This window comes from Miniopterus natalensis, chromosome X (genome assembly GCF_054644295.1).
Source record: "Miniopterus natalensis isolate mMinNat1 chromosome X, mMinNat1.hap1, whole genome shotgun sequence".
NCBI classification, from domain to species: domain Eukaryota; kingdom Metazoa; phylum Chordata; class Mammalia; order Chiroptera; family Miniopteridae; genus Miniopterus; species Miniopterus natalensis.
In genome coordinates, this window is record NC_142103.1 from 75,511,609 (window position 1) to 75,533,507 (window position 21,899).

At 42.9% G+C, this 21,899-nt stretch overlaps 1 protein-coding gene across 1 annotated transcript in view; it reads left to right on the forward strand.

Annotated features, from left to right (window-relative positions):
• The first annotated feature begins 208 nt into the window (after positions 1–208).
• ZNF41 (zinc finger protein 41) overlaps positions 209–21,899 on the forward strand; it is a 32,814-nt gene continuing 11,123 nt past the window's right edge. Inside the window, exons 1-2 of the mRNA XM_016218393.2 lie at positions 209–296; positions 13,204–13,542. Coding sequence (XP_016073879.2) covers positions 13,471–13,542 — 72 coding nt within the window. The 5' untranslated portion in view covers positions 209–296; positions 13,204–13,470. The remainder of the gene's footprint in view (positions 297–13,203; positions 13,543–21,899) is intronic.

Sequence of the window (21,899 nt, forward strand, 5' to 3'; positions counted from 1 at the left end):
ATATTTATGCAAGGAAACCAGAAAGGTCGCTTATTCGGTTTTTAGATACTGGAAGACATGCCCCAGCACAGATGTCACAGACCTCCCAGTGACTCCTTGCACAGATACTTGGTGTCTGGCGCTTCATCATCTCAGCTCCCCGACCCCCGAGTGGTTAAACTCCCGCTGTCGGCGACTTCCGCTTCCTGGCCTAAATCTGACACGTACTATTCCCCGGGTGGCAACGACCCAAGGCCGGTGACAGCAAAGGAGTTGGAGGATGCTCTCAGCCGAAGGGTGTACAGAGGCGCCATCAGGTGGGCACGAAGCGGGGCCCCGGGCTCTGCGTCCGCCAGCCACCGGCGCCGAAAGGGGACCTTTCAGCCCCCGGAGCAGTGGGACCCGGGCGAGGGCCGGACCAATTTCTGGGCCGGCTGCTCTTAGGAATCTGCAGTTGGGATGGGGGCGGGGGCTGGCTACCAGTTAGCAGCCGCGGGCCCCTAGGGTACAGCGGAGTGCCAGCCCTTGTGTGCTGAAAAGAGACTGCGCCCTGCCTGAGCCTAGCCGGCTGCTGGGGACAGTGCACTGGGAGAAGCCCGGTTGGCACAGCCCCATTGGTTACCGGGAAGTACCACGGGGCGGGGGGTGGGGTGGGGGGGGAGATCGGGCCGGGAACCGCCCGCTCAGAGGCAGAAATGACCACCCTTCCAAGATGGCGACTCTCAGAGAGATACTCTCAAGGGGACAGCCATGTTAGTTGCCTGACAAGTCACCAAAGAACGTTTGAAAGCCCGCCTCTCTTCCCACACACGCACACTCACTAAGATGTCGTGAGCGCATCCAGTGTAATTGCAGGCTGACTGTCACTTCCTAGGCCACACTGAGCATGTTCAGGATGAAAGAGTCCGTCGAATGCACTTTTAACACTTAGGGCTCTGAACCTGAGTTTAAGAGGGGCGGCGACTTAGCGGCAGTAGAACAGTCATATAATTATGAGGATGTTATGACATGGATTTCGTGCTCAGTGATAGTACTCCGTAGGGTGAGCGATGGGGCTTCTCTGGGGTCACTTATGAGGCATGCAAAGTAACTGGCAGGGGTTTGTGGGTGAGTGACGGGGTCAATGGGAAAGCAATGGATAGCCTGAGGGATGAGTGATCAATGGGAGAGCAATGGATAGCCTGAGGGATGAGTGATCCGGAGAGTTGAGTGATGGGGGAGGTCTGTAGGGGTAAATAGTGCAGAGTTTGTGGTGTGAGCGACGGGGGAACTGTGGGGTTAGTATTACGGGGTTTGGGGTTAGTGATGTGGGGTCTATCCGGTGAGCCATGAGATATCTGTGTGGTGAACAATGAGGGTCCTCAGAGGTCACTGATGGGAATCCCTAGAGGTCATTGATGGGGTCTGTGGGGTAGGTGGATGTGTGGGATAAGTGATGGGATCTGTGGGATAAGTAATGGAGGTCTATGTGGTGAGTGATAAGGGGTTAGTGGAGTAAGGAATGAGGACTGTGGTGTGAGTGATAGGGTCTCTAGGGTATGATGGGTGCTCAATGGGATTAGTGATGGAGGTTTGTGGGGCAAATGATGGAGGGTTTTGTACAGTGAGTCATAGGGTGTTAGGGTAAGTGATGGAGATCTGTAGGATGAACGATGGGAGTTCAGTAAGGTGAGTGATGAGAGTTTTGGGAGAGTAATAGGTGGTCTGTTACATGAATCGTGGAGAGTTTGTGGGGATTCTGTGATATGAATGATGGAGTTCCACAGGGAGAGTGATGCATTTATTTGGAACTACTGATGGAGGGACCTATGGAATCAGATATGCTGTTTCATGGGGTCAGTGATAGTGGGTCTCAGATGGGGCTGTTTCAAAAGCCTACTTTTGACTTTGTTGGTCCTCCTGTATCTCTTTTTTCTGTGTCATTATTTTCTGCCCTTGATTTCATTATTTCTTTTCTGTGGGTTTTTTTTTTTTTTAGTTATTTTTAAATTCTTAATTGAATGTTTATTCATTAATATTCAATCATTTTCTTTTATAATATAAGCATTAACTTCATGATTTGTTCTCTGAGAACATTTTAGCTCCATGTCCCAAGTTTTGATCTGTAACATTTTCACTATGGTTCACTTCTAATGCTTTCTAATTTCTGTTGTGGTTTTTTCTCTGACCCCTTAGTTATTTAGATATGAGATTTTTATTTCCCAAAAAGTTGAAATTTTTGTTATTAATTTCTCAATTACAGTCAGTGACTCATTGGAGTGATTACTAAGTGCCAGAATGGATGTTTTTAAGTTCAATACATACTGCCAAATTACTTTCTAAAACTGTAAAACTGGAACTCCCACCAGCAACATATAAAATGGCTCGTTGGGGGGGGGGGGCATCTGTAACGTTTTCAACAATAAAGATAAATATAATAAAATAATAAAATAAAATGGCTCATTCCAAGATCTTCTCCCACACTGAATGTCAGTGCTTTTTAAATCTTTCCCATTCTGAGAGGCAAACACAAGGATATTTAGCTTATTTTGATGTACATTTTCCTGACAATTAGTGGTTGAACATAATTTCCTCTTTATTGGCCATTGAAATGTATTAAAATTTTCTTATATCCTTTACTCTTCTTTCATTTGGGTGGCTTGTTTTCCTTACTAATTTGTGCATATTAGTTTTGTGTCATTTCTTGTAATTATATTTCCTTTGTCTCTTTATATCTTGATTTTTATAAGGTGTCTTCACGTATAATTAGAAAGAATAATCATCTGATTAGATACATGTTTTTATCTTTTACGGGTTCTGAGTGTCTTGTCTTTTTAGTGAGTTCTCCCCACTTCATGTTTAAACAAATAAATATATGCCTTAAATTTAACATGTTATGGCCTTAATTTTTAAAGTTAAATTTTAATGCAACTGGAAGTTATTCTGGTGTGCAGTATGAGATGGGAAGAACATTTGTATTTTCCATTTGGATGGAAAATTTGCCAACACCAATCACTTAATGAATAGCCTTTTCTAACTCAATTAAATGTCACTTTTGTCACATAAATTCCCAGATGTTTGTTGTTCTTTTTTTGAACTCTATTTCTTTTTCTGATATATTTATCTACTCCCTTCAAAAATATTGTATCGATTTTAGCAATACTTTTAATATTCAATAGTTCAATCCCCTCACTGTTCTTTTTGTTGTTGTTTTCTTTAATATGCTTTAGCATTTATTCTGACATGAATATTAAGACCACTTTATTTTGATTCAAAAACAACCATTAAAACTATAATATTTTATAGTTTTCTTCTTACAGATCCAGCACTTTAAAAAAAAAAATTCATTCTTATATATTTTACATTTTTTGTCATCATGGTGAATAGTGTATTTTTTATTTCTATAGAAAATAATCTATTAATTTTTGTCATTTCATTTTCTTTTGTATTTTATCTTTCATCTAATCCAATTATCAAATTCTCATATGAATTACAGTTGCTTTATATAGTCTCTTAGTTTTCCTAGATATAATCATATCACATCCAATTAACAATGATACTATATCTTCCTTTCAAATATTTATTCTGATTACCTCATTTTCTCCTATTGCATTTGCTAGAGTGATATTTGATAGAGGGTATCCTTATCTTGTTGCTAACTTTAAAGTGAAAAGTGGTTATTCATTCAATAAACATTTATTGAGTCCCTTCCTTTGCCAGATACTAGGTTTGAAATTGTGCATGGGCATTTACCAGCTACATGATTTTTTTTTCTAACAGCTTTGTTGATATAATTCATCTACCATAAACTTCACCCATTTAAAGCTTATACAATTCAGTGGTTTTTAGTATATTCATAGAGTTGTGCAGCCACCACCACAATCTAATTTTAGAACATTTCATAACTCCAAAAGGAAACACCATACTAATTTCTCATTCCCAACCCTTACTCACACCTGCAGGCAACCACTAACTTAATTTCTGTCTCTATAGATTTGCTTGTTCTAGACTTTTTATATAAATGGAATCATACAATATGTGGGGTTTCCTTTCACTTAGTATAATGTTTTCAAGATTTACCCAGGCTGTAGCATGTATCAGTATTCATTTCTTCTTTTTTACTGAATAATATTCCTTTTTATTGATATGTCACATTTTGTTTATCCATTCACCAGTTGGAATTTGGGTTATTTCTACTTTTTGGCTACTATGAATAATGCTGCTGTGAACATTTGCGTACAGGTTTTTGTATGGATATGTTTTCATTTCTCTTGGGAATGGAATTGCTAAATCATATGATATCTCTATGTTTAACATTTTAAAGAACTGCCAAATGTTTTTCACAATGGTCAAGCCATTTTACATCCCATCAGCAATGTATGAAGGTTCCAATTTGTCACATCCTCAGCAACACTTGTTATTGTCTGCCCTTTTTTGACTCTAGCCAACCCAGTGGGTGTGAAGTGATATTTCATTGTGGTTTTGATTTTGATTTCCCTAATGACTACTGATGTTGAGCATTTTTTTGTTACCAGACCAGGAACAGTCAGTTGAAGCCAGAGAGTCTCCTCCATTGGCCAAAAGATGGTGCGGGGGGAGGGGGTCTTACACTGAGTCACCAAAAGCTAGAATGATGAATGGGTAGGACCCGAGTGTGCCAAAAGCTAGCAAGATTATTGGATAGAAAGAAAAAAAAAAGCTGTCCTCTCCTTATTCCTATAAGAACTGTGGGCTTGAACAGGAAGGGGAGATGGTCTTAGAGGCAAGAGTCCACCATTCTCCCAGATGATGAGGCACCTGAATAAGCCTCTTTCTTTTTGCAACAGCACCTGATTGATGAGTTTGGCTTTTGTTGGGGCAGGCAGCCAAACCTGTGTTTTTCAGTAATGTTTTCATATGTGTAATGAACTGAATGTTTATGTCCCCTCCAAATTCATATGTTGTAATCCTGGGGTTGAGGCACTGGATGAAAAAGGTGAAGGGATTAAGCAAATAAGAAAAAAACAGACAACAGTATGGTGATTATCAGGGGAAAGGAAGGTGGGGAGCAGTAGTAGAGAGTAAAGGGGGAATAAATAGTGATAAAAGGAGACTGGACTTGGGTGGTGAACACACAATAAAATATACAGGTGATGTATTATAGAACTGTACACCTGAAACATATAATTTTATCAACTAATGTCACCTTATACAAGTCCCTTGTCAGATATGTGATTTGCATATATTTTTTCATTTTGTGGGTGTCTTTTCACTTTTCTGGTGGTGACCTTGTAGCATGAAAGATTTTAATTATGAGAGATTCCAAGATGGCAGCAGATTGAGTGGAAGTTACACTGACACTCTCTCAGGGCCAAATTGGAATTACAACTAAAATATAGAAAAACAATCCTGAATAGTCAACTGCAACTGAAGACTAGCTGGAGAGCATGCTCATAACCAAGGACCTGATGAGGAGACTGCATAGAGACTAGTGGGAAGCGTGCAAGCATGAGAGGGCTGGCTGGGCTCCCACATCAGCAGCTGAAGGTTCAGAGGGACATCTCAGCTGTGCAGGATTTCCACTGAGAATTCAGAGGTCTAAATCCCAGGCTGGGTTTCCAGCGCAGAGCACCAGAGTGGAGAAAGGTGCCCAGATAACATCTGGCTGTGAAAAGCAACAGGGTTTCTGTCTGCCAGGGAGAGACAGCTGGAAATGCAGGTACATTCTTAAAGGGCCAATGCACAAAATTTCATGTGCAGTTGCTCACCTGGTCTCTGGTGGAGGGAGGGCAAGAGCTGTGTGAGGAAAATCCAGGGGTGCTGGCTGGGGAATAGAGATCAGAGGGGAGCCATTTGGATTCCTGTGCTGAGTCATTCTCCCATATGGCAAAGGACATCTTTCTCAGGCAGACACTTACCTTCCAAGCAGCTTTTGCATGGGGGGCTTGGAGCAATTGCCCCACCCTGTTGGAAAACCTCTCGTCTTACCCAGTGGAGTTTCTACAGCCTAAGTCTCATTAAAAACTGAAAAACGGCCTCTGAGTGCTTTGAGTTTTTGCCTGATTTGCTTCTGGACCCAGAGTTTAGTGCACATCTTGGTCCTGTCCAAAGATACCCAGCCACAGCAGAGGGGACAAACTGTGGAGTACACAAAACTTCAAACAGGGTACTCAAGGCCAGTCACAAACAGTGCCTGACATTGGCCTGCAGCAGAAACCATCCAAAAGACTGGGAGTCCTAGCAGATTTACCTAATACATAGAAACAAACCCAAACAGGCAGACAAAATGGGGAGACAAAAAAAAAAAAAAAAAGACCCAAATGAAAGAACAAAAGAATTCTCCAGAAGAAGAGGTAAATGAAATGGAGAAAACCAATCTATCAGATATACAGTTCAGAATACTGATCATAAGGATGCTCAACAGCATGAGAAAAGAAATGGAAATTAAGAATGACACAGTAGAAATAAAAAAACATTGGAAGGAATAAACAGCAGATTAGAAGGAGCTGAGGGTCAGATCAGCAAATTAGAAGACAGGGTAGAAAAAAAATCACTCAATCAGAGAGCCAAAAAGAAAAAATTTAAAGACAGGAAGACAGTTTAAGGGAGCTGTAGGACAACATGAAACAGAACAATATTTGTATCATAGGAGTGCCAGAAGATGTAGAAAGCAAGCAAGGGTTAGAGAACAAGTTTGAAGAAATAATGACAGAAAACTTCCCTAACCTGGTGAAGGAAAAGTCACACAAGTTCAGGAGGCACAGAGATTCCCAAGCAAGAACCCAAAGAGGCCCCCACCCAGACAGACACATCATAATTAAAAGCCAAGAATTCAAGACAAAGAGAGAATCTTAAAGGCACCAAGAGAAAAGCAATGTTACCTACAAAGGAGCTCCCATAAGACTGTCAGCTGATTTCTCATAAGAAACTCTACAGGCCAGAAGGGAATGGCATGAAGTATTCAAGGTAATCCAAAACAAGGATCTGGAACCAAGAATACTCTATCCAGCAAGGCTATCATTCAAAATAGATGGTGAAATAAAGAGCTTCCCAGACAAAAAATGGCTAAAGGAATTCATCACCACCAAACCAGCATTGCAAGAAATGTTAAAGGTACTGCTGTAATAAGAAATTGAAATAGAGAGAATGAAACATAGGCATAAACTAATAAAATGACAATAGATAAGTATCGATCAATAATAACCTTAAATATTAATGGATTAAACGCTTCAATCAAAGGACGTGGAGTAGATGAATAGATAAGAAAACAAAACTCGAAGACGGTGTGGCGTTGTAGGTAAATGCGGTATCCGCCACCTCCCACAACCACCACAAAATTACAACTAAAATACAGAACAACCATCATTCAGAACCTCCTGAAATCTAGCTGAACAGAGGTCCTACAATAAGCACACCAAGACCAGTAGGAGGGGAGGAGGTGCGAGGTGGAATCTGGGCTGCACACTGAGCTGCGGCGATGGTCCCACACCCAGGTGCAGTGGTTTAAAACCGGGGGGGATATCTCGGTTGGTGGAGGTTTCCTAGAGGAGTGAGAGGTCCCAGCCCCACATCAGGCCCCCCAGCCCAGGGTTCCAGTGCTGGGAAGAGAAGTCCCCACAACTTTGGGCTGTAAAAACCAGCAGGGATTGAGGCTGAATGACTTGGAGGCTGCTAGAGTCCCAGGCAGCTCCTCTTAAAGGGCCCATGCATGGACTTACTCAGATGCACTGCCTCTGAGCTCCAGTGCTGGGCAGCAGCTTGAAAGGAACCTGGGACATCCAGGGAGGAACTGACTTGCCTGGAATCAGGGACAGAGCTGGAGGGGCAGCTTTCTCACAGACTGAGGAGCTGGCAGAGGCCATTGCTCCTTTGATGAGCCCTCCCCCCACAGTGTGGGCAGGCAGGCACCTTCTCTGAATCTCCATCAACCTGACTCATACCTTTTGCCCTGCTCTGGTGATTCCCAGAGACCCTACCCTTCCCTATTTGCAAGCTCATCCAAGCCATTTCCAGTGGCTTTCCTATGCAAGTGGCCTCTTTAGCCTCATGCTTAGGACCTTCCTAAAATCTCTCAAACAAGCAGCATCTGGCCTCAGTGTGCCCCATATGGCTTTATAAGTGGCCCCAGGCCTGGCACTAGCAGCAGCCTGCATTGGATCATAGCATGGCTTCTCCTGTACACCTTTAAGCCCAGCACAAGTAGCAGCCATCTGCTGATTGCTGTGTAGCTCATGCTGGGCGGCCCTGGGCAGGGCACAGGCAGAGGCTTACTTTGTACCTCCCAGGAGGCCCCAGAGACAGTGCACCTGGTGGTAGCTTCGAACACGCTGGACTACAACCCTACCACATCTACGAGTGACACACTCAAGGGGCGCATTGGTGAACACCAAAGCTCCACTGAAGTAAATCCTGCTCCATAGGGATGTCTCCAGCACAGCAGCTCTTTGGCTGTAGTTTCAGCTGGTCCTCACAGCTGATTGGTCTGGGGGTCAGTTCCTCCCAGTGACACCAATAGCAACCAAGGCTCAACTACAACAGGACAGTGCACACAACACACACCAGGAATTACCTAGAAGGCCCAGCTCAGGTGACAGGAGAGACTGAGCCTCTGGGCCCTACAGGACACCTATTACACAAAGCCACTCTACCAATTCCAGGAGACCTAGCAGCTCTACCTAATACATAGAAACAAACACCTGGAAGCAACCAAAATGTGGAGGCAAAGAAATATGTCACAAATGAAAGAACAGAAGAAATCTCCAGAAAAAGAACTAAATGAAATGGACCCAAGCAAGCTACTGGATACAGAGTTCAAAACAATGGTTATAAGGATGCTCAAGGATCTTAGTAAGAAAACTAGTGAGATCACCAGTGACATAATAAAGAACCAGTCAGAAATGAAGGCTACTAACTGAAATGAAGAATAATTTACAGGGAATCAACAGTAGAATAGAGAATACCGAGAATCAAATCAACAATTTGGAATGTGAGGAAACAAAAAACACCCAGTCAGAAGATCAAGAAGCAAAAAAACTGCAGAAATATGAAGATAGTGTAAGGAGTCTCTGGGATGACTTCAAGTGCCCAACATTTCCATTATGAGGGTGCCAGAAGAAAAAAGAGAACAAGAAATTGAAAACTTATTTGAAAAAATAATGACAGAAAACTTCCCTACCTGGTGAAAGAAATAGACTTACAAGTCCAGAAAGCACAGAGAATCCCAAACAAGAGGAACCCAAAGAGGTCCACACCAAGACACATCATAATTAAAATGTCAAAGGTTAAAGACAAAGAGAGAATCTTAAAAGCAGCAAGGGGAAAGCAGTTAGTTACCTACAAGGGAGCACCCATATCACAGTCAGCTGATTTCTCAACTGAAACTTTGCAGACCAGAAGGTGGCAAGAAATATTCAAAGTGATGAAAAGCAAGAACCTACAACCAAGATTACTCTACCCAGCAAAGCTGTCATTTAGAATTGAAGGTCAGATAAGGAGCTTCACAGATAAGAAAAAGCTAAAGAAGTTCATCACCATCAAACCAGTACTACATGAAATGTTGAAGGGTCTTCTTTAAGAAGAAGCTAATGAACAAAAGAAACTGACAGACAAAATAGACCCAGAGACATTGAAGCAACCATTGAAGATGGTTGTATCTCAGAGAGACGAGGGAAGAGGGAAGGGAGATGAGGGTGGAAAGAGGTTAACCAAAGAAGTTATATGCATATATGTATAACCCATGGACACAGACAATAATGGGGTGAAGGCTTGGGGAGAGGGTGGGAGCGAGGTGGAAGAGGTCAATGGGGGAGGGAAAATGGGACACCTGTAATACTTTGAACAATAAGGATAAATTTTTTAAAAAAGAAAGAAAAGAAAACAAGACCCAAATATATGCTGTTTACAAGAGACTCACCTCAGAACAAAAGACTCACACAGGCTGAAAAAAAACTTCTGGATGACTTTTTTTTAACTTTATTTTTGTTTAAAATATTACAGATGTCCCTATTTCTCCCCAATGACCTGTTCCACCTCGTCCCTTCCCCCTCCCCAGTCCCTCTCCCCACTATTTTCCATGTCCTTGGGTTGTGCATATATGCATATAACTTCTTTGGTTACTCTCTCCCCCTCCACCCACTCATCTTCCTCCATCCCTCTGACATTCATCAGTCTCATCTATGCTTCCATGTCATTGAATCTATTCTGTTCATCAGTTTATTAAGTTCTTTAGATTCCACGTATAAGCGAGATCACGTGATATTTGTCTTTCCCTGCCTGGGTTATTTCACTCAGCATAATATTCTCCAGGTCCATCCATACTGTCCCAAAGGGTACGAGATTCTTCTTCTTTACAGCTGCGTAGTCTTCCATGGTGTAAATGTCCCACAGCTTTTTTATCCACTCATCTACTGATGGGCACTTGGCTGTTTCCAGATCTTAGCTATTGTAAACTGTACTGCTATGAAAATCGGGGTACATATATTCTTTCTGAGGAATGTTTCAGGATTCTTAGGATACATAGGCAGTAAAGTCACAGACATCCCACGTAGTGGACTTTTCACTGATACATCTTCTAGGGCAAGAGAAACAAAGGAAAAAATAACCATATGGGACTACATCAAACTAAAAAGCTTCTGCACAGCAAAAGAAAACAGCCTCAAAAGGAACCCCACGGTCTGGGAAAACATATTTGCCAAGGATGTATCTGATAAGGGGCTAATTTCCAAAGTGTACAAAAAACTCATAGCACTCAGCAAGAGGAAGACAAATGACCCAATTAGGAAATGGGCAAAGGACTTAAATAGACACTTCTCCAAAGAGGACATATGGATGGCCAAGAGACACATGAGAAAATGCTCAACGTCGCTAATCATCAGAGAGATGCAAATTAAAACCACAATGAGGTATCACTTCACACCTGTCAGAATGGCTGCCATCAACAAATCAACAAACGACATGTGCTGGCGAGGGTGTGGAGAAAGGGGAACCCTAGTACACTGCTGGTGGGAATGCAGACTGGTGCAACCACTATGGAAAACAGTATGGAGGTTCCTCAAAAAGTTAGAAATGGAGCTGCCGTTTGACCCAGTGATTGCACTCCTAGGAATGGATGACTTTTAAAGGAGAGATAGAGAGCAATACAGTCACAGTAGGGAACTTTAACACCCCACTCACTTTACTGGATAGATCTTCCAGACAAAAAATCAACAAGGAAACAGTGATTCTTAATGAGACACTAGATCAGATGGATTTCATTGACATTTACAGAACATTTCACCCCAAAGCTTCAGAATAAGCATTCTCCTCAAGTGCACATGGGACATTCTCAAGGATAAACCACATGTTAGGACACAAAACAGGTCTCTAGAAGTTCAAGAAGATTGAAATCATATCAAGCATCTTCTCAGACATTTACACCATGGAATATTATGCAGCTGGAAAAAATAAGGATCCCTTACCCTTTGAGACAGCGTTGTGGGACCTGAAGAGTATTATGCTAAGTGAAATAAGCCAGTCAGAGAAAGACAAGTATCACAGGAACTTACATACATGTGGAATCTAATGAGCAAAATAGATCCAGAAACATAGAAGCATAGAACAGACTGAGGAATCTCAGAGGGAAGGCAGGAGTGGGTGGGTGGGGAGAGATTAACCTAAGAACTTATGTGCATATATGCATAACCCATGGACACAGACAATAGTGTGGTGAAGGCCTGGGGGGAGGGGTGCAGGGTATGGGGATCAATGGGGGGAAAAGGAACATTTGTAATACTTTCAACAATAAAGATAAATTTAAAAAATATTTTAATTGTGGTGAAGTCCAATTTATCTATTTTTTCTTTTGTTGCTTATGCTTTTAATGTCATAGACTTTTCTTTCCCCTATTGAGTTGTATTGAAATTCTTATATAAAATCAATTGTCCACAAATCTAAGAGTTTAATTGGGTTGCTTTCTGTGAGGAAGGATCAATGAGTTAGGGTCCAATAGGATTAGATAATCCAGGGCCTATAGATGTCATTCATATTGGGGCAGTGAGTGACAGTCTTGGGGAAACCTTGAAGGAAAATAATTGAGACATTTATGGATAAATGATTGGGAGTTCTGTAGGAATTCTTGAAGTTTAATAAGAGTTGGAGATGTAAGCATCTGAAGTCATTGACGGGTACATGAGAGTTATTGATTGAAACACTGAGGTAGTGAATGTTGGATTCACCTGGGAGTACCAGTCTTTGGGAGTCAGTTTGTGGAGACCTATAGAAGTCATTGACTGGCACTTGTGGACATCAGTAATTGCAGGACTGTGAATTGATAAGTGATGGACCAGAAGGTCTATTATTGAGGATTTTATGGGAGTCACTAATTCTATATATGGGCTGTGAGTTATAGGTTTCTATAGGTGGTCAGGTTTGACCCCCAAGGGGCCTTAAGCAGATCCATCATTGATTTTCTATTGCAGGTGTGTTGCCTGTGTTGGTGATTATTTGAGGAGCCTATGGAACTAGTTGATGATACCTTTGGGACACAGTTTTGTCAGACAGTGTCAGTTAGTGATTTAAGAGTCTGTGCAGACATGTTGTTTTTTGGGGCCCAGATAGGAATTGGGGGAAGGGGAGCAGGAGATTAGTTTATGTTTTTGTCTTTTGCATAAGAAGGTGGGCTCTATAAGTTGCTCATAATGTACACTGAATTATACAGAAAGTTGGTTTATGCACATGTGACATGGTCACTCCCCAGCCAAAGCACTTTGAAGGCAGCAGGAGCCAGAAATAATGTTTATTGTGACTCTGCCTTATATAAAATACTTTATGGCAGAGTAGTTAAGAAAGTGCACTTTGGAGGCAGGCATACCTGAGTTTGAATCTCTGTTATCTCCCCAATCTTAGTGAATTTGGGGCAAATTTCTTAGTATTTCTGAATGGCTCTATCTGATCGTAAATGGGAATAATAATAATTCCCATGATGAGTGTGAAAATTAAATGAGGTACCTAATAAAATATGCCTGGCATGTTATAATAGCAATATTTAACATTAATGGAGTGTGTCCCAGGTGTCAAGTAGGAGTAAGTACTTTAGAAGCATCACTTCATTTAACTCTAACAGCCACATGAGACAGGTATTTTTATCCTGTCTTAAGATAAAGAAACTCAGGCAAAAGTGACTTCCCCAGAGCTGGAATTCAAATCCTCATTTATTTTACAACAAATCTCATGAGTTTTTCCCATATTCTACGCTAATACTTGATTTTACTGAATTTTTCTCTTCCACAGTATCCAGCACAGTGAGCCACCCCTTGGTGCTGCCAGGAAGTATTTCTGGGGTGAATGTGGAGTGACTGACCATGTGGACACTGTCTTTCCAGAGTTTCTTGGAGTCTCTGTGGAGTCCCTGGACCAGACCCCATAGTGAAGGCTGCAGGATCTTCCTTCAGGCCTCTGCTGTTCTGGTTGAGCCCACAGGTGCCCGCCTGGCCTTAGGTTCCTGGGAAGAGCAGAGTTGTCAGCAGGAGAGCCTGAGGGCTGAGACTCAGGAGGAACATGCCAACCAACCAGAACTCTCCCCAGTGGACCTCAGTCCTGGCTGCAGAGGAACATGGCAGGTTGTGTGAGGTGAGAAGGGAGAGGACTACAGGGATAGGAATTCATTCAGTAAGGAGATAGTCCTGACCTATCACCAGGACCTCAGAGGGGCAGGTGGGTTACCAGGGAAGCAGATTCTGGACTCACTGTCCCTGAGACAGATCACTATCCTCCTGCCACATAAGCACCATGTGGCTCACGTCCCACACCCAGTGGAGAATGTGATGTAGCTGATGGAGGAATGGTGGGACAGGAGAATCAGCACCACACCTGGGGGAGCGGGGCAGGGCAGCTCCCTGCAGGTTGTCTTCAGGCACATCCCTGTGGGGGCGACCACCAGCCTTAGCCAGGGAGACGATACATCCTGGCTCCCAGCATAGGCCCTTCACTCTCCACTGGCTCTTTGCAGATGCTCAGCCAATCCCCACCAGAGCCTCCTTTCCCCCTGGTCTCTGGTGATTTGCAGATTTATCCTCTAAATTGATCTAAGGCAGAAAAATCCCTTTTCTTTGAGTAGTAGGACGACCACAGTCTCTAGAGCACTTCTAGTTCTTCCTCCTTTCAAAGATGAACAAAATGGCCTGAGAAGGAACTTGACTTGCCCTAGTGGCTCAGATTGTGAATGACAGAACTGGATAGGAAGCCAGTCTCCTGAATGTGTCCTTCACCCTCACACCCCACTGCAGCCCAGATCAAGTGTCCCACTAAAAGTTCCCCTGCAGATTCTGTAAACAGAGGAAGACATGAGAGAGCCAGACCCTACCAGACAGCTCCCTCTTTCAGACTGTCCTGTGGATGCTGTCACCTATGGGACAGGCTCATTGTCACAGGGGCTCAGGGTCATGTGGTCATTAGGATAATATTAAACTTTTAAAATTTATTTTATTTCATAATTTCACAATAAAATATTTGAAATTGAAGGTAAGCAAATAGAAGAAAATAAAACAGTTGTAATTCCAGCACTACCCCAAATTAACCAGTGTTTACATATAACTATATTTCTTTTCAGGCGTTTTTTTCTTTGTATGTGCATGAGTGCACATATGGGGTATATTGTGGGGCTGTGAGTGTGCATACGTACCATATACATATATATTATATAGCTCTAGTTCGAAAAGGAATCATAGTATTTGGTTTCCTCCTTTTTAACTTGGCTGTTTAACATAATTTTCTAGGCAATAAATGCTTTTCTTCATGTACACATGATACATAGCATTATGTCTTTTGGATAAACTATAATTAATTTAACCAGTCTACTACATGTACATTTAAAGTGTTTCAGGTTTTCCGCTGTGATTAAAACTGTTATGGTGAAATTCCTACACTTAAATCTTTTTGCCCAAGTCACTGACATTATACTTTAAGTCAAAGGTATAGAGGCATTGAATAGGTAAGCAATCGCTGCCTGGCAGTAGCACACTTCTACCCAGTGGAAAATCGCCCTTGCCTAGGCTCTATTCTGTCATCATATAAGTCACAGACCCACAGATTGGGGCCACAGCAATGTGTTCCTCCCCAGTACTTCTGCACGTGACCTCTTGCCCAGCTGATGTGTGGGAAATTCTAGACAAATGATTCTGGGCTCTGCAAGGCACATTTCTCCACTCATGTCTTCCTTCCCATTCACAGATCTCTTCCCCTTTGCAAGAAGAGATGGAAATTATCAAGACCCTGGTGAATACTATTTATTCACTTATTTATGTGTTATGGTCTTGTTTTTTTTTCTTTAGATGTTAGGGAGCAGGGAATGCGCAGATATACTAAGGAACCAATAAAAATGTCCCCAGGAATGGGAAACAACCAATTGGACCAGGAAGTAGTGGCTGAAACTAGAAAACAAGCAGAAGGAGTCAGTAAAAGAAAAGAATGAGGAATAGCCACAGGGAACAGCTGCAGGGACCATGGTGCACTTACTGGAGATGAAGGATAGGCAAGGGGCCTATGGGACAGGTGGGAGTGCAATGGAAGACACAGAAGAAATGGGAAACACAGGTCAGAGGTCGGGGAGCAGCAGAGAGACCAAGAAACAGTTGTCAGGGCTGGAGAAGTGGTGACAGTGGGGAGCAAGGAAAAGCCAGAGGGTCCAAGAGCAATCAGGGACCTCAAAATAGGAGGAAGAACCAGGAGGTAGAGGAACCAAATAGCAGCCATAGGGAGCAGGGACAATCCAGAGGGATGAAGAAACAGAAGACTCAATTAAATGGAAAAAGCAAAAAGGGTCAGTTGGGTAAGAGCCTGCAGGACAAGCAACTTCATCATGAGGTACCAGGGTTTAGAGGAAAATCTAAGGGGATGGGAAATGCAGAGGCACCAGGGAGTAAGAAATGGAAAGATGAATGTGGGGGTGAGTAGCAGCCAAAGGAGGCAGGGAACAGCTGCTGAGGCTGTAGAACAGGTGGTGGGGCAGGGAAGGGACAGACCCACAGGACAGTTGGAGAGACAGAGAAAGGCACTAGGGGCCACATGGAACAAGGAACAGCTGCTGAGGTATGGGACCAGCCAGAGGGAACAGCAAAGGTGTGCTGGGAGTCCACTAGATGTCCCAGGGACTAACTAGAGGACTGGAGAATGGGAGACATGACCATTAAAAGTGTGCCTTGTGCTCTGGCTGGTATGGTTCTGTGGTTAGAATGCCAGCCTACACACCGAAGGGCCATGGGCTCAATTCCAGGCACATACCTGGGTTGTGGGTTTGCTCCCTGACCCTGGTCGGGTTGTGTGCAGGAGGCAAATAGTCGATATGTCTTTCTCACATCGATGTCTCTCCCCACCCCCCCCGCTTCCCCTCCCCCACTCTCTCTGAAAAGCAATGGGGGGAAAATCCTCAAGTGAGAATTAATCTCCCCAAAAAGTGTCTTATATTGGATAACATCCTGACTGACTAGGCAACTGATAGAGGGACTAGAGAACACCCAGAAGGCATAGTATCGGTTCTTGAAGCTAGTTAGCAGACCCCAGGCAGTGGGCACTGAGCTAAGGACAGTTACTGAATCTAGGGAGAGGCTGGGGATCAGCCAGATTTCCCCAGGGTAGAGTGACAGGGATTTCCCGGGATGGGGAACTTCTAGTGCTAAAATATGGAAAGCCCTGGGCAAACTGGGACTGTTGGTCATCCTGAGCATGAAACAGAAGACTCAGCCAATAGTCAGATATAATGTAAGTGATGCAGCAAGCGAAAGTACAGAATCCAGCCGTAGCACAGAGCACACAGAAGTAGTATACTTCGATGGTGAAGAGCCTAGGTTAGGAGCCAAGTAGACCTGCACTCCACAAAGTGTGTTCCATGGACCAGAGAGAGCAGCATCAGGTGAGAATGAACTAGCAGTGCATTCCAGAACTGCCCAAGAAGCAGGAAAAAATCTAGACTAGAGAGTAGTCAGAGGACTCAAATGGCAGTCAGTCTGTGTCTACTAGAAGAAATGAGAAAAGCTCATCAGGACCAGGGAACAGCCAGATGGACTAGGGCACAATCAGAAAAGTGTTGCCACAGACTAAGGATCACTAGCTAGAGGGACAAATGTCAAAGGGAACACAGGACAGTCAGAGGCACCAAGGATCAGTCAGAGAGAAGAGACAGGAAACACAGAACAGTTAAGAGAGACCCAGGGATAATCAGAGAGAGCAATAAATAGGGGGATCAGGAAAGAGACCAAGGGACACTCAGAAAGAACAAAAGACATTTAGAGGGAAAAGTAAACAGAGGGACCAAGGAAGAGTCCAATGGGGACCACACAAAGGGAACAAGAACCAGCAGGGGAAACTGGAAGAAGTCAGGGGACCAAAGTGGGCAGGAAAAGCCAGAGGTAGGAGCGTAGAGGCACAGAGAACAGTCATAGGGAACAGGGAAGTCAGATGGATAGGAAACAGCCAGAAGGGGTAGGAAAGATCAAAGCACCCCCAGCCAAGGGGGACATGCAGAGGGTGGATATCTGGCCCCAGGTGAGAACCCAGTGAAGCACTCACTGTTCACTTTCAGCTAGCTTAGTAAGTGCCCTGGAAGGTCTCTGCTCGGCTGGGATAGGGTGTAGAAGGGCAGGAGCACATCACAGGAATAAATGTAGAAATGTGCCTGGGCAGGAGTGAGAGCAGCCCTGAGAAGAGAGGTCTGAGCAGCCTGAAGCCATCTGCAGGGTGGGACACGGTGGATGGCCAGGGACAGAATGGGCAGCGAGCACACAATCCTGGCAGCCTAACATGCCCCAGAACTTAATGTGCTGAGACTGAGATGACTGAAGGGAGACATTGTTGGCTCACTGGAGAGTTGTGAGAAGCTGCATTGGGGGTCCTCACCTAGCATGAGGAAGTCCTTGTAGGGGTACTGGTGGTGGTAGGGACACACGCTATCCTCTATGGCAGAAACAGCCTAGAATATCAAACCTTTTCATATGTGGCAGGTGAGGCTGGAATCTGGGTGGGTCTGTGTTAGCAACTTTGCACCCAAATATCTAGCTCCAAAGTCCTCCTCCATCACCCCACATATACCTTCCCAGTGAGGTCCAAAACGTCTATTTTGGAGAAAAAGCAAAGGGATGCTTCCATGGACAGTGTATCTTGTCTATATTTATTTTGCATCTGTTAATGCTCATAATGCCTGGTATGGTCTTTGCACACTTTCCCTGTAAATATTGCATCAGTGACTCCCAGGGAGGGAGAGACAGGTGAGGGGGGTCTTTTGTCCACCAGTTCGGACTGTCAGCCAATAGGTAGGCGATAGAAATTGTTAAAATGTTTAACAATGGCCCTGGCTGGTGTGGCTCATTTGCTTAGGCATCATCGTGTGCACCAAAAGGATGCCATTTTGATGCCCAGTCAGAGCACATGCCCAGGTTGCAGGCTTGATTCCCATAGGGGGCGTGCAGGAGGCAGCTGATGGATGTTTCACTCTCACATTGATGTTTCTCTCTCTCTCCCTCTCCCTCTCTCTCTAAAAGTCAATTTAAAAATATTTTTAAAAAGTTTAACAATGTCAGATGCTAGATATTTTAATTCTTCCATACTGCCTGGTAAATAGCTCCTCCTCCCTGCCCCCTAAAGTTTCTCTGCTGTGTCACCCACACACCTGCTGATCTGTCCTGAGGTAACTGCCAAGAGAGCAAGGGTCAGGAGGATGGGCAGACAGAATGAGAGCTTCTCTCAAACCTGACCCCAGGATTCTTAAATGAGTGCCCTTGTGTGATGAAGGGGGGACAGGTCAGGTGTGTTGTTAGGGGCACAGGTGGATGTCCTGCTCTCAGCAACCCTCAGGGCTGTGCTCAGGAGAGCTGGTGTGTGAAGTACTAGGCATGGCCCAGTGCTTATGGATCTGCCTCCTCCAGGACTTGCTAGTGGTGGAGCAGGTACTATGAGTTCCCTGCCTGCTCTGCTTTCCTGAGCACTCACTGGGCAACCAGGGCCCTCAAAGGCCAAAGGAACTTTCAATGAATAAAGGTTCCTCTATTCCTCATAGTCGAATCATTAGATCTTTTCTTTGATACTTTGTGCATTTTGTTGTTGTTAATCCTCACCCAAGGATATTTTTCCATTGATTTTTAGAGAGAATGGAAGGGAAGGAGAGGGGAGAGAGGGAGAGAAACATCGATATGAGAGAGACTTCAATTGGTTGCCTCCCACATGCACCCCAACTGGGCCCAGAGATGGAACCCACGACCCTTTGGTGTGAAGGCTGACGCTCTAACCACTGAGCACATAGGCCAGGGTGATACTTTGTGAATTTTTTGTCTTTTTTTAAGGAAATCCTCACCAAGACCTAAATGATATTCATGCACCTATATTTTCTACTAAGGGTTTTAAAGCTTTGATTCTTTTGAAACTTTTGATTCTTTTGAAATAATTTAAAAAAAATAATAGACGTTATATGAATAGTGCAAAAAAACTATATATGCCTTTGTCCAAAATCACGAATTGTTAACATTTTGCCACATTTGCTTTCATTCTCTTCGAGTTCTGTATGTATGTGTCTGTATGCACACAGATATATTAAAACTTTGTTTTCTGAACCATTTGAGAGTAATATGCAGACATAATCCCCCTTTGCCCTTAAATACTTCAATGTTTATCTCTTAAAAACAAGGACATTCTCTTACATAGCAACAGTTGCAGTTATCAAAATCAAGACGTTTAACAACGATATAGTACTATCTAATGTACAGTGTGTATTAGCTAATTATCTAATATACAATATTTAGTATACAGTTTGCCCAGTTGTCACAATAATGTTCTTTATAGCATTTCCCCCAATCCAGTATCCAATCCAGGTTTACGGATTGCACTTAGTTATCATGTCCATTTTAGTCTTTAATCTGGAACAGTTCCTTAGCCTTTCCTTGACACTCATGACACTGACAGTTTTGAAGAATGTCTCTCAATTTGAGTTTGTTTCTTGTTTTCTCATAATTGGATTCAGGTTATTGATTTTTGTCAGGAATATCACAGAAATGATGCTGTGATCTTCTCAGTGCTTCATGTCAGTAGGAATTTAACATCAATTTACCCTTTATTGATATTAACTTTGATTACCTGGCTAAGATGCTATCTATCAGGTATTGTGAAGTTATTATCTTTCCCTTTATAATTAATCATTGTTTTGTAGTGAGATTCTTTGAGACTATGTAAATATCCTATGTCTCATAATTTTGTCCACTGATTTTAACATCCAGTGATGATTTTTGCCTGTAACAATTAATTACTTGCTGTTTCCTTAATGGTGTTTTTCTAATTTCATCATTTTTCTACATTGATTAGTTGGCATTTTATTATATGCCAACTAAGTTATTCCTCACTTTGGTGCTGAAAGGACAGTGATGTGCTCAGGCACAATGAGCACACTTTGATTTGCCACTTGTCACTAATAGGAACTAGAGGTGCTTCTTCCTATAAATGGAGAAATAACTGACTCCAGGGTTAGAACAAGGAGTGTACAAAATTATCTGGAAAGTAATGAGGTGCTCAAAAGATGAGGACATGTCAAAAACATACAGGAATCAGCTTGAAGGGGCTCTCTCTGGCCAAATCTGGGCTGATTTGAGTAGCAAAATAAATAATGATAGTAATAGATTAAAACCTGCTGAATAAAGTAGGAAGTCACCAGTCCATATGATAGGTAGGTAGGCAGGTGTGTAGGTAGGCGGATAGATAGGGAAGGAGTGAATGCTTCTTTTTAATAGCACCCTTATCCTTTATGGTGTGTTCACTAAATTCTCCAATCTTTCTGAGGATAATATTGGTAATTTGTTACAGACTTTATTTTGAAATAATTACAGATTTATAGAAAGTTGCAAGGATGGTGCAGAGAGGTCCCACATAACCCTTCCCCAGTTTCCCCCAATGGTTACATCCTGAGTGACTAGATTTATTTGATTTATCCTTTTGGGGTTTGCTCAGCTTCTTGAATCTCTAGGTTGGTATCTTTTGACAAACTTGAGAAATTTTCAGCTATAATTTCTTTAAACACTTTTTCAGCCCCACACTCTTTCTCCTCTTCTTCTGGGACTCTGATGACACAAATGACAAATCTTTTGTTAGAGTCTCAGAGATTCCTGGGACTGCTCATTTTTTTCTAGTCAATTTTCTTTCTGTTGTTCAGATTGGATCATTTGTATTGTTCTATTGTCAAGTTTTCTGATTCTTTCCTTTGTCCTCTCTATTCTGCTATAGAGCTATTGAGCTCATCCACTAAGTTTTTAAATTTTTGTTATTGTATTTTTTTTCAGTTCTAAAATTTCCATTCAGTTCTCTTTTATATCTTATATTTCTTTGCTGAGACATTCTATTTTTGCTTTTATTTTAAGTACACGGAAACATTTTTATGATAGCCACTTTAAAAATCTTGTCAAATAATTCTAAATTGGTGTTGGTATCTGTTGATTGTCTTCTCTCATTCAAATTGAGATGTTCCTGCTTCTTCATACAATGCCTGATTTTCAATTATGTCCTGGTTATTTTGGAAAGTATGAGACTCTGGATATTATTTAAATCTTGTATTTAGCAGGCTTCCTCTGACTCTGCTCTGCTAGAAAAGAAGAATCTCCTCTTTACTGCCAGGTAGAGGCAGAAATTCAGGTTCCCCACTTGGCCTCCTCTGACATCCCAGCAGGGAATGAGCACCGTGTTGCTGCTGGGTGGGGGGTGGAATGTCAGGCTCTCCACCAGGTGGAGAGGCAGAAGGGCACCTCCTTACTGGGTGAGGGTGAAAATCCAAGATCCCCACTTAGCCTAAACTGACACTATGGGGGAGAGGCCTCATCCCCAGGAAAGGATGAAAGTCTAAGCTCCCCAATCAGCCTATGCTGATGGGAGAGGTGGTGGGAGCCACAGTTTTTCCTGTGATGTTTGGCTGGAGTAGGGCAGTTATCGAAAATTTTCTCTCTTGCTACATTGCCCCATTTCCT